Source organism: Mixophyes fleayi, chromosome 6 (genome assembly GCF_038048845.1).
Source record: "Mixophyes fleayi isolate aMixFle1 chromosome 6, aMixFle1.hap1, whole genome shotgun sequence".
Classification (NCBI taxonomy): domain Eukaryota; kingdom Metazoa; phylum Chordata; class Amphibia; order Anura; family Limnodynastidae; genus Mixophyes; species Mixophyes fleayi.
In genome coordinates, this window is record NC_134407.1 from 84,493,314 (window position 1) to 84,506,961 (window position 13,648).

The window sequence follows — 13,648 nt, forward strand, 5'->3', positions numbered from 1 at the left end:
GGAATCAAGGTTAGTTTATCATCCGCATATCACCCTCAGTCCAATGGACAGACCGAAAGAGTTAACCAGTCCTTGGAAAAAATTTTGCGATGCTACACGTCAGAGTTCCATGATAATTGGTCTTCCTTGTTACCCTGGGCAGAATTCGCCTGTAACAATTCCTGTCATTCATCTACTAAAACTTCTCCGTTTTTCTGCAATTATGGTTTTCACCCCAGATCTAACTCCCTGTATTCGCTTAACCCAGTTGGTATCCAGGAGATCCGTTCCACTGCAAGAGATCTCAGAGTTATCTGGAGGAAAGTACAGGCATCTCTGAAACAGGCTTCAGTTATCGCAAATTTTTTTTCGGATCGCCACCGTACCATCTGCTCCTTCAAGGTGGGCCAGAGAGTGTGGCTGTCTACAAAAAACATTAAACTCAGACAGCCTTGCAAAAAGTTGGGTCCCAAGTTCATCGGCCCGTTCCTTATCATCAAGCAGGTTAATTCTGTTGCATTTAGGTTAAGAATTCCGGGCTCGTTGAGGATTCCCAACACATTTCACTGTTCTCTGTTGAAGCCGGTATTATATCCTACTCAAAACCAGTCTTCAAATTTGCCTGAGAGAAAATCAAACAGATCACCAAGATACGTTGTTCAGAAGATCTTGGATTCCAAAAAAGTGCAAGGTCAGGTGCACTTCCTAGTGCAGTGGAGGAATCGTGGGTTAGAAGAACGGTCTTGGATCCCACGGAGACAACTCGATGCTCCTAAACAGTTGAAGGAGTTCTTTAAAAAATTTCCAAGAAAACCTGGATGTCGGGGTCCTTCGACCCCTCCTCAAGGGGGGGGTACTGTTACGAGCCGCGGCGGTGCCCAGCCGCCGCGACTCACTCACCTGCGTCCCGGCCGTCGCTATGGCGACCGGGACGTCACTTCCTCTCATGTCCCGGCTGTTGCCGGGGCAACGACTAGACGCTCCAGCGCGGCATCCCGGCATTGAGAAGCCGGGCGCATGCGCTCTACGAAATTACTAACCTGCAGGTTAATGAAGTCAGGGGGCTGGTTCCTATCTGAGCCAGACCCTGATTGGCTGTTTCAAGTATTTAAGGCAATGAGGTCTGCCACCTCATTGCCGGTTATAGCTCTGTGCTCCAGTCTGCTTACCTGCTTGTTCCAGTTCCTGTTCCTGTTCCTGTATCTACGTTTGACTTCCCGTGTATGACCCTTGGCTTCGTATTTGACTTCGCTTGTGTTTCCTGTGACCCTGATCCTTGGCTCGTTTACCCGGTCTGCTACTTTGCCTGTGACCTCTGACCTCAGCTTGTTCATCGTTACTGTTACCTGCTGCCGACCTTCTGACCTCTGCGTGGACCTGACTCTTCTTGCCTGGGTTCTCCCCAGCCGGTACACACTTCACGACCCTCTGTCAGTCTGCAGCCCAGTCTGTCCCCACCATCAGGGGCTCCAGTGAACACCTGACTGGCAGAGTAGACTCCGGGTTGTGTTGTGCCGGCTGGAGGGGTTCCTAACAAGTATATACGGTAATAGCTGCATTGTTTAAAATTTTGTCTATAGCATTTGCTGCATGAACACTTACTGTGAGCCAAATTGTTCTGATCTGGTTGTTCTATGATCTAGATGCATAATCAGATCACTAGGGACCCAAGCATTTTTGTTAAACAGATGTCCATATGCACATTGTTCATTAGCCTATTTGGATTTTGTTCAGATTAACTGGTGTTTTAGGCCCTAAAAAAAATTACAAAAATGTCTCACCTGAGCTCATCAGCTTAGATGCTCTGGGTAAGTATAACTGAGGGAATGCATACAAGGTGGTTCCAAATAAAAAATGTTATTCGTAATTGTCAGAAACTTAAGAAAGTTTCACTATAATTCCAACAGGTCCTTGACAAAAACAGCAAATACCTTGAAGCAGTAAACTTCAGGTAATATATAGTGAGGAGTTTCAATATCACCAGTGGTCACTGCAGAGAGCTCAGCCACATCTAAAAAATAGTTTCTGCAATTTAATAATGAATTTTTCTTTGCCACAAACCAAGTACAAAGCAATCTGTGCCATGTGTATACTTTTGGAAAGGACTGAGAGAATTACAGTACACTCACATTCAGAGGTTAACACCAGGTTGCATGTACAAAGGAAATATTAAACAAGCAAGTCAAGATGGAAAAACTCAGAGGATTGGAATGAGGTGACCACAAGGGGTGACAATCACAAAATCTTATTAGAGCAAGATGCACTCTGGTTACACAGACTTCAAACCATGGTGTCTCCAGGACACATTTGTCACTTTTTCTTTTTTATTAAGGATACTGCTGAGTAGAAGGGTGGTAGCAGTGTTTTGGGGCAAAGCAGTGTCTTAAAGTTGCCTAGATGGGCTGATATATTCAGTATTGGTACTCTACGCTCCATAATGGACTTTCATCCTGGCCACATCTTTTTCTTTTACTTTCTACTTCTTATCTGAGGTTCCACTGTATTTGTTGTTTGAAAAATAAATCTGTTTCCCACCTATATGCTATGACTTTGCTGGGTTTCCCTTAGTCCAAAATCCAGGTTCCTTGTGGCCATTCTTTAACTTTCCCATGGGACCCTTTAATAGACATCCATCTGCACCTTACCTCCTCCTCCCTTGTTCTGTTTCCCTTCCTCATAGCATTTTGTTACGTCTTATTTCAGCAGTGTTATGTCTGTTGGTCACATGTCATCTGCCTTTTATTGTAATGTTCCTTCTATAACATGATCATGACACAGTTATAATTGACACCTTAGGATGCTAGGCAATAGTTTGGCACTTTTTTTTAAATGCTGGACAATTATAAATAGAATGTGTGTGTGTGCTATATTGTACAGTTAGTTTGACAAAGGTAATTAAATTCTGTTAATCACAAATTTCTAATTTCACCTCCTCCAAGTCCTTTGGGAGTTCAATAATGAATTTTAGTCTATATAAAAAAATGGTATGGCAGGTTATACTTATGTATGCAGGGCTGCGATCAGGGGGGGACATGGAGTACTAACTTAAAGGGCCCGAACTCACCAGGGGGCTCATCGTTGAGCTTCTTTTCACCATCCCGGAGGGAAAAGCCACTCTAGCCACGACAATGGCAGTCACCCCACCCACACCACAGTGAGTGACAGTTGCAGCCAAGTGATGGTGTCACAGGCATCTTCCCATGGCTGCTGTACAGAGGAAGGCAAGGAGCGGTCTGGCTGCATTGCATCTGAACTCTTATTTTCACCAGAGATAGTGTGAAGAAATCTCAATCTGTAAATTTAAAGGGGCATGCAGAGAGGACTGATGACATATGGGGAGGTCTGTGGGTCATTTTGGGAGGTCTGAGGGGCATGTGAAGGGTCTGAGGGCATGTGAGGCAGGTTTGTGGGGCATGTGGGGAGATCTGAATGGTATGTAAGGGGCATATGGAAAGGTCTGACATGCATTTGGGGAGATCTGATGGGCATGTAAAGGGCATGTGGGGAGATCTAATGGGCATTTAGGAGGCATGAGGATAGGTCTGATAATGTTATGTCAGAAGGTGTGATGCGGGTATAAGGGGCATGTTGAGAGGTCTGAGAAGCATGAGAGGTCATATGCAAGTAAGGGGTAATGTGATTGTTCTGGGTATGGCTCCATGGTACACTTCTGTTTCCATCGTGCCCGGGGAAAGGGAGATGGGTCAAGAGTGCGGGGGCCCAGATGGTTTAATTTGCAGTGGGCCCTACAATTTCTGATGGCAGCTCTGTATGTATGGTCCCAAAAAGATCTCTTTTAGTAAGCAAGATTATAAGAGGTGGGACACAAAAATGTGCTTGCTTGTTGTGATGGAGACATCAATATTTTTATGAACCCCTGCTAACACGTTTAGTAGTGGGATTATGCAGTTAATCCAGGGATCTTTAAATACATTTCTTAAATTGAGTATGTTTGCAGTAACTCTCATTTAAAACAAATGTAGACATGTTATTAAAAGATGGCTTTTTATGGACACACAAATTTTTAATTCAAATTATTTTGACTACTGTCTGGTGACCTATTTAACTAGTGATATATAATGCAGCAAATATGATATGGCATTATACCACTGATTATAAAAGTGTTGGTCTTTACATGTTTTCCTGTTTTTTACTGTTACCCTCAATGTAGTTTTGTTATAAACTTAATTATCATGCAACTGTCAACATATATTGGATTAAGTACGGAATCTTTTTCCTTTTTGATTTTTGGTTGCATATAAGTGTATTGTGATGACAGTCACTACAGGTGTTTCAGTGTTACTAATAATTTTGACAGTTGAAAGACGAGTTTCATTTGGCATAGTTAAGTGTTTAATGGCTGTGTGTATGCTTATAGGCATTAAAAAGAATTAGTTGTCAAATAATAAAATAGGCATGCTTTGTGTCAAAACAATGGCAGTCCCAAGATAAAGGTGAAGGATGAGTCAGCAAACATTAGCCGACTCATGTCAAAATACTAGATACAGAAATTCTATATAAAAACACTGTATTCTATTTTGCTATTTTACATGGTTCTTTTACACATAGTTAGAACTAGATATCGCAAATCGTTTTATAAGATTAAGATGGCTCAGGGTAGCACAAACTCTTTTGGGATAAGCAGTACTCTATCTGCACTTGCAAAAGAGAAAAATCCTACTAGGATACAGACGTTGTTTCTCTTCAGGATGTGTACTATAGGTAGACCAGGCCTGGCCATCCTGTGGCTCTCCAGATGTTGTGAAACTACAAGTCCCAGCATGCCCTGCCAGCTATTGACTGGCTATCTACTGACAAATCATGCTGGGTCTTGTAGTTTCACAACACCTGAAGAGCCACAGGTTGGCCAGGCCTGTTCTAGACAATCAGTGGGCTTTCCCACAGGTAATGACAGCTAGCTATGGAAGGCATATTATACACTATAATATAGGGTTGCCAAAGTTAATGACAGTCTGCTACCTGTATAAAAATAACATTATGTGTTTTGATCATCGGAAAAGCGTAGCCCTCAAATCTGACATGGTAACTTGTCATTTAATCATGGTTACTTGTCATGTCACATAATCTACCATACATCATAATGAGAGTTAACCAAAATAATGTTAGAGTTATGCATTTGTTTTTGTTCCAAACAAATAAATTGAAATAGTGCTCTCTTCGATTAACACTATTCTGACTACATTAACTGTTTATGTCATGGAAACTGGAATCCTATATTGTACACTGTGAATTTGGACAACAATTTGCATTTACATTGATTGAATGCTTGTTTTAAACTTAATCCTACTATGCAGTGATCAGATTTTCTCCCATTAATGGCAGGAGGTGATGGAGCTTTTGATATAAACAATGTTACTGGTGCTGTTACAGTCATTAAAAATCCCAATGAACTCAAGAAAGAGGTTTACGAGCTGAAGATCCAGGTACAGTATTTCTTAAAACTACTAAACAAAATGTAATTATCAGAACAATTCTTTAGTCATGCAGTGTCAGTCATTGACCTAAAATTGTCTGATTTTTATGGTATATGGTAGGGCATGTCCAACTTTCACATTCAGAAAAACACTATTAGAACTGAATGCGTAAACCTCTGGAAACCACTAGAATTAATTAATATGGGATAAAAAAAAAGACTGTTTACAGAGTATTATTATCAGTGGTGGAAGTAGGGGTGTAAACAGTGGTATGCCATACTGCCACTTCTCCTACAGCTTTCAATGTAAAACAATCAAATTCCATTCACTTACATTCCTATTATATTTTTCATACTGCCACTTCTAAATGTCCACTTCGACCACTGATTATTGTTAATAACATTTATGTTGCACCCACATAATCTGTAGCACTTTACAATTGGGAACAAATACAGTAACACAAGACTGGGTATTAACAGACAAATAAAGAGGTAAGATGATCTGCTAGCAAGCTTAGAAACTATAGAACAATATTGGAGTTTAATACATCAGGATAAGTGCCACACCTTGTATATTAGTCCAGCCAGGTAGCAATGGTAAAGTACTTTGTGGGGCTACGTGATAAAACCACACAGCAGTGATGGTCTGAAAGTCAGAGGGCTGTTTGAGCATAGTAAGAGAACAGATGTTAGTTTTGCGTGACCTATGTAGAGGGGTGGTATTTGGGCAGAGTAGCCAAAGGAGGGTAGGGGAGAAGTTTGGGAATTTGATAAGATTGTCTTTAGAAGTACATTTTCAGGGAACACTTAAAGGTTTGGAGGCTAGAGGAAAGTCTTGTTGTGTAAGGGAGTGTATCCCACTGAGTGGTTGCAGCCCTAAAGAGTCCTGTAATTGGGAATGGGAGCAGGTGATGAGTTTGGGTAAAATACACAGATCTTGAACAGAGTAGAGGGGTTGAGTTTGGAAATATTTTGAAGCAAGTGAAGAGATGCATGTTGGTGCAGTTTTGTTTATGGCCTTGTATGTTAGTATAAGTATTTTATATATAGGGAGTGAAAGTGTGAAGCTGCAGTAGAAGAATGCTTAATGAGGTAAACTAGTCTAGTTGCAGCAGTCAAAAGAGATTATAGGGGTGACAGTCTGGCAAGATGGAGACCAGCAAGGAGGGAATTGCAGTAGTCAAGTTGGAGATAATCAGTGCATGAAATAAAGTTTTTGCAGTGTCTTGTGGCAGATCCATGCATATTCTTGAAATGTATGTAACTCAGTTTTGGGACAGATTGGAAATGAGGTACAAAGGACAGTTCTGCGATGAGTAGGGTTTATCGTAGTGTTGTCGTCAGAAATAGAGATGTCAGGTAGTAGTTTCTGTTGGCTGGCGGGACTATTATTAGTTGTTGGGTAACATTGACAGTACAATTCTCGTTTGATTCTGCAACACACTTTAAATCTACCTATACATTTTATTTCGCTAGAGAATGTAAATAAGGAAAAACATGATATGTGATCTTATTATGGAGCACATAAAAATATAAAATTAATATTACAGTAAAATTATTGAAATCTGAGTCTAAATTAAGTATATTGGCAATAAACATAAATAGCATAATGTTTTTTAGTTTTATGCTAAGATGTGCTCATATCTATTGCCACTATTTACATCATTAATATGAAGCACCCAGAGGAAACCCACACAAACATAGGAATAACATACAAACTCAGTACGGGTATCTGTGCTTGAATATAAGTGATTTAATTAGTATCTCAATCAGTTTGATCTAACCAGATGTTCTACAAGCATGGATGTTCCATGGATGTCCTCAAAACCTTAAATGTTACGGGGGCTTGAGGACTGGATTTGGGAACTCCTGTTATAAAGAATCTGCAACACCTGAATGAGTGTACTCTACAGTTATTGAGTTCTTCAGTTTGTTGTATAGTTATACATTGGTTTTTGACTTATACAACACTATGAAGACATGCAGTAAATGTATGCTTTCTCTTCTGTTCTTTAAATCATATATTTTTAGTCCATATTTTTATGCTGACAAATATATTTGCAAATTTTACTTTTTTGCATATGTTTGTAGAAATTTAAAAAGGACTGCAAAATGCTTAAACCCGTTGATAATTTATTAAACAGTGTTTGTTGTTACGTATATTTTACTCAGAAATGTGTTCCATGAAAATATCAGACTCAACAGTACAATTTATGTGCCTCCCCCAGATATTAGTCAGTATACCTTCAATACATGTAAATACCTTAAAAATGTATTTTTCTTAAAGATGGACATCATAATGTGCAATATTAATGTTCTATACTATAGAGTGTTCCTTACGCACCTCCAGTAGAATTTGCATCTCACTTTTATCAATATCTCTTTTCCCAGATTCTGTCCTTTGCATGGTTGCTTAGTACATTAGTTATATTATGCTCCACAATTATGAGCTAGACCACACTCATTGTTTCAAAGCTTATGTGTTTATTAAATAAACAGACAGATATAACATGAGCAATTTACTGCTTTATGCCCTCTCACGTCCCCATCTATAAGGTATTTCTATTGCATAAACAATATGTGTGTTGTTTTATGCAATAGTGTGTTCATATTGAAAAGAAATGCCTACACAAGTGTTGACATAATTATTAATTCCCAAGACAGTGTATTCATCACATTATAACAAATACAAGCTTATTTGCCTTCTTCTCTCAATGGATACCAATTTGCTGCAAGACACCCACAATGATGTAATTAAATTGTGTACCAATTAAGTTGTTGAATTATTTTTTGAATATGCATTACATGCTCAGAAAAAAATAGATATTTTTTGTTTAAATTTCAGCCCCATAGAACACTGCATCTCTATTACAACACTTATATTTTTCTTTGGCAGGTATCAGAACTAACCCCTGAGGGGCAGGTGGCAGGTCATGCATTAACAGTGGTGACCATAAGAGTCGTTGACCTAAATAACCATCCGCCTACCTTCTATGGGGAAAGTGGACCCCAGAACAGGTTTGAACTTACCATGTATGAGCATCCCCCAGAGGGAGAAATACTACGAGGACTTAAAATCACTGTCAATGATTCAGACCAGGTCAGTTAACTTATGACAATACTGTATCCTTTCCATGAATTTTGTTTTATATTGCACACAATTCTATATAGTGGTGTGCAAATATTTCAAAATATAACAGTAATACTGTTGCCTATTAACTTTACAGGGAGCAAATGCCAAATTCAACCTGCGTTTGGTTGGACATGGTGGAATGTTTCGTGTAGTGCCACAAACAGTATTAAATGAGGCTCAAGTGACAATAATTGTGGAGAACTCTGCAGGAATAGACTATGAAAAATTTCATTTGCTAACTTTTAAGGTATGTATAATTGTTGATATTATTAATAATTATCATTTATTTATATAGCACCAGTGATATTACACAGTGCTCTACACAGTATATGTAGTCATTCACATCAGTCCCTGCCCCACTGGAGCTTACAATCTAAATGTCCTAATACACACATATGGGCGGATTGGGAACTTAAAGTGTCCCTGAAAAAAATTCTTAAAGTGACACAAAAGTAGGAAGGTTGTTGCTAGACACATTGACTAATGCAAAACACAATGGTTTGAGTAGTCACAATAGCACAGCAAGTACAACTTCAAAAACATAAATAAAACAACTGTTATGATATAGACAGACTGTGCTGTTTTCTCTTGACTGTTCTTGCAGCTTTGACTACTTGCTCCTGGTTTTTTGTCTGGACCCTGTAATGTTGGGATTGTTTGGGAAATATATATGTACATGAAATATGTGCATATATAATAAAGGCTAACCACTGTGCCACCATGATGTCCAGTTAGTCAGTATTTATAAATTGCCAACAAATTCCATAGCACTATACAATAAATGATATTTTAATTGCAACAAATTACAAGCTATAAACATCCACAGAAACCTGAGAATAGATGTTTTCACCCTAGTATTTCAAGCTTACACACTAAAGATGAAAGTAAAATTCCAGTGCTGCTAAGCCTTGATGTGGTTTTTTCTTACGTATAAGATTGTTGTGAGTCTTTTAGGTGCTGTTGTTGAGTTTTTTTTTAAACTCTGCTGGTCCCTCTTTAGTACATTTACACATTATATATCAAACGGAGACATTTTTATAATATTTAAAGTCTTAATCCACCATATTACAATATTTGTAAATCCCTCACCCTTCTACTTACTTGAATTGTGTGGGCACCTCCCCTAAGACCTGCATTAATACTCTGTTGCGGTCATTGATTAAGTCAGGCATCCATATAGAATGGCGAGTAGGCTGCAGTAGAGCACTGGTAGCTCCATTTCCTACCGTGTCATTACGCCAGCGTTCAAAGGGACCCCACAACTTGGGGCTGCGGGATTATGTTGTAAATAGGTGGAATAATCCTTAATCTACTATATAAATGCCTAGTGACGTGTGTGAAAAAAAAACAAAAAACAAGCTGCAGCGCCACCTGCTGGGCAGAGTTATATACTGACTTATATATTTCTTGAAGGAGAAGTGACAGTTGGGAGTAGTTGGTGGTTGCCGGGGGTGACAGTGGGGAGTTTTTAACACACTAAGTAGCTTGATGAAGGATGTGGCGATGAAGATGAAGGATGAGGTAATGGAGAAAAATGATGAGGTGGTGACATGTGGACAAAACCACGTTAAAAAAGGGCGCTTGCGTCGGGAAGTAACGCTCTTCCCCTGAGGAGGCCTGGGCTAGGCCCAAATGCATGACAAGAACCTTTTTAACACCTTAAGTAGCTTGATTTGACTAGAATGCATGAGTATCATGCACGTGTTAACTTGTAATTAATAAATGTGGATTAAACAGATTCATAATGTATAAAGGTATAAACGTTGTCCATAGACATGTAATATTATGATTAAAGTGTTATTAAAATTCCCCTTAATCCACCCTGTCTCAATAGGTTCCAATTGTAAAGATCATATCTGATTTCTCCATTCTAGATCCTAATTTTCAAAACTCAGTAACTTATTATTCCCTTTATATAATCTAAACATTAAAAGAGGATAAGAAGAGCAGATCATATTTATGTTATAGCTGACCATTAGTATTATAACTTCCAATGTTGGCTGCTGTGTACTTTGTTGTGGATGCTGACAACAAACAATAAGACTGTAGATTGACATAAATTGGTGTTCAGTACCCCTTTATCACATTTTCTTTTGTATTTAGTTGTATAATGTAGTGCTCTCACCATTTAAATCTTTAAATTGAACAACTCATTACATGCTTATATACATATATAACTGAAATCTAGGCATATTGTTAATATTTTATACTCATATTATCTTAAAAAATGTTTTTCATTCTGTAAATTAATTTATTAAGTCTATTCACCTGTCTTTAGCTTCTTGCTATTGAGGTCAACACACCTGAAAAATTCAGCTCCACGGCCGATATAACCATACACCTTCTGGATATCAATGACAATGTCCCAAAGTTCTCTTCTGAGTATTATGTTGCCAGAATCCCAGAAAACTCACCTGGTGGATCCAATGTCGTGGCTGCAACTGTAAGTTCTCTTTAATAATTCTCCTAAATGTATGCCTGTTTCACCATACTAATCCTACTATGAAGTCACCATTTACTGAATTATTTTATTAAACATATCTGAATCATATTTAGATCCCAAACAAATTGATGTGCCACCTTCAGTACATTTTGATATTTACTTCAAACACCAGGGGCGCATGCAGGGGGGGTTTCTGGGTCTCCAGAAATCTCTCCCCTCCGCTAAAGACGTGCCCCTACATAGCGGCACTGTACTATATAGCAGCTGTCAAAGAAGCATTTGCGGCGGTGCTGTATTGTATACAGCACCGCCGCGGACTCTTCTTTGACAGTGCCGCGGCTGCTGTATAGTACAGTGCTGCCGAAACGGAGCTGCTGCGCCCCTGAAACGCAAATATGTCTCTGTCATAAGCTGTGATTATTTTAACTTTATTTCTCTGTTAAAAGGGAAGGCACACATTTACTTATGTATTTCTGTGTGTGTGTTTGTTTAAATACTACCAAAGAAAAGTATGTGATACAGCGCACAACTGAGATAAATATTTGTGAATGTACCAACATTTTTATTTAATCAAACACAAGTCAGATATAAATATACAGTAATATAACATAATAAAATGGGGGAGGGAGGGACATACAAACACACACCAGCATTTGAATTGCAATTGGTTATGCTGGCCATAAGCTTTGTGATATTGCCATGTCTGTAACTCCACAGCGAGTGTGATAGGCATTCAAGCAGCCCTGATACTGAAGGTGAATGACTTCAGAGGGTCATGTAATAAAATGTTGGCGCAAAACGTGTCTTCCCTATTTCAGTTGGGAGGTATGCTATGGAACCTGGTGGAATAACTCCACAAGTACTAGATAAACTAAGCCATAGTTGAGGCATTGTACCCCCCTAATAAACTATTTTTGTATAGTAGCATGGCTTAGATTTTCGTAGCATTATTTATTGAATTTATTGTTGCACTGTCAGTGACATAAAGCTAATACGTTTATTAGATATGTCTGCAAAACCTCTGATGTATTTCCTAAAATCCCATTTTTATCCAAAAGAAAAAAATGATGCACTATTGTATTCCATCAAACCTGCTGTTAGGTTTAATAATCAGCTAAAATGCAGTTCTATAATAACTCAGCATTTCAGCTTACTTACCATACGACCTACTTTCCATTCACTCCTGTCACCTGACGACAACAAGCTGTACATGTTCTGTTAAATTACACAATTTAAATGCATTACACACTGGTAACAGCGTCTCTGCTGTGGTCTGTGTGCATCTGTTCTGCCTCAGCTATTTCTATTCTTCAACCTGGTTTATTGAACAAGCATGCTGGAAAAGAAATGTTCATCTTCTAATTTTAAAATAACTATGTTTACATTGGGCGATAATTATTTAAGCTTGAATGAGCTGCAGGCAATGTTTTTATCTGAGATTAGAGGATATACTGCTTGATCCTTGAAGCATAAGGCAATAATCCTTTTAGTGCCAATGTCTGGAGAAGGGAGCTAGCTCTGACAGTGTACTACTAGTCAAGCACTACTTGGTAGATTGCTCTTTCAGTCTGTTTCCATTGAATCATTCTACTAAGTATTTAAAATATCTACTGTACTTGTCACTCCTCCAAACTGACCTGGTCAAGAACCCCCTAAAGTAAAGTTTATTTGAAAATTGTGTGCTTTTAATATTTTTTTAGTATAATCTGCAGATGCTTTTTGGATCCCTGTCAATTATACCCCAAGGAGGGCAAATATGCTAATATTTGTAATTACCCTGCCTTCTGTCTGAGTTGGGGGTTGTAAAGAATCATAGCACATTTCAGTGCTGATAGCTTCTGTTTTTTGTGCCTCCTCTCCCCATAGAGGCACCAAACCTATTTTGAACCAATCCCATATCAGTGAGATCCCATGCTCCATGTTACAGTGTAAGTCGGCCCAAGCTGTGTAACACTAGGACTGTTTGAGAATTGGGGAGAGGCGTACTTTATGTTTGTTTTTAATGTTTTCTTTATCACACAATACACTGCGTATGGAATATGTTTTGTGTCATTAGAAGTATAGGACCAGATCTAATCCTTACCAGCTCTAAACCACACTTTTGGACCTCCTCCCAATGAGATTTGCATTATCATTGTTCACTCCCAGCTGCACAATTCTGCAAATCACGTTATTGCGCAGCAGGTAGAGTGGTCATGATTCACATTAGGCCCCGCCTATCACTGCACGATGACGCAAATTGCGTCTTTGCACAGCAGAGATGAGGCATGATTCCACAAATCGCATTATCAAGGACAAACGTCATAAGAAAGAGAAGCAGGATATGGAAGGGATGAAGCATTCTGCAGTGCTTGGCCACCATTAACTTCCATCCCCTTCCCAAAAACACCCTTGTATTGCCATGGGGTGTGGAGACATACTTCTCAACCATGCTGGCTTGTGGGAAGGTGGGATAGACCCTTCATATTCAGACAGTTGGGAGCTAAGCACTTTTTACAAAATGCATACAGTAAACACACATTTATGTCATTACAACATACACAATGTCTTCGTGTAATTATCGATATTTACTATTTACCATATTTACTGGGTTTATTTCTTGTATTAGTTAATTGTATGCTTCCTTCTATAAACTATTTGTTAAGAAATTGTTGGTGTC

The 13,648-nt window shown here is 38.9% G+C and overlaps 1 protein-coding gene across 3 annotated transcripts in view; it reads left to right on the forward strand.

The window, feature by feature from the left end:
- Window positions 1-13,648, forward strand: part of CDHR1 (cadherin related family member 1) — a 151,079-nt gene that overhangs the window by 74,249 nt on the left and 63,182 nt on the right. For all 3 annotated transcript variants that reach the window (XM_075216989.1, XM_075216990.1, XM_075216992.1), the window contains exons 10-13: window positions 5,323-5,423; window positions 8,310-8,513; window positions 8,641-8,793; window positions 10,825-10,989. In XM_075216989.1, coding sequence (XP_075073090.1) covers window positions 5,323-5,423; window positions 8,310-8,513; window positions 8,641-8,793; window positions 10,825-10,989 — 623 coding nt within the window. The remainder of the gene's footprint in view (window positions 1-5,322; window positions 5,424-8,309; window positions 8,514-8,640; window positions 8,794-10,824; window positions 10,990-13,648) is intronic.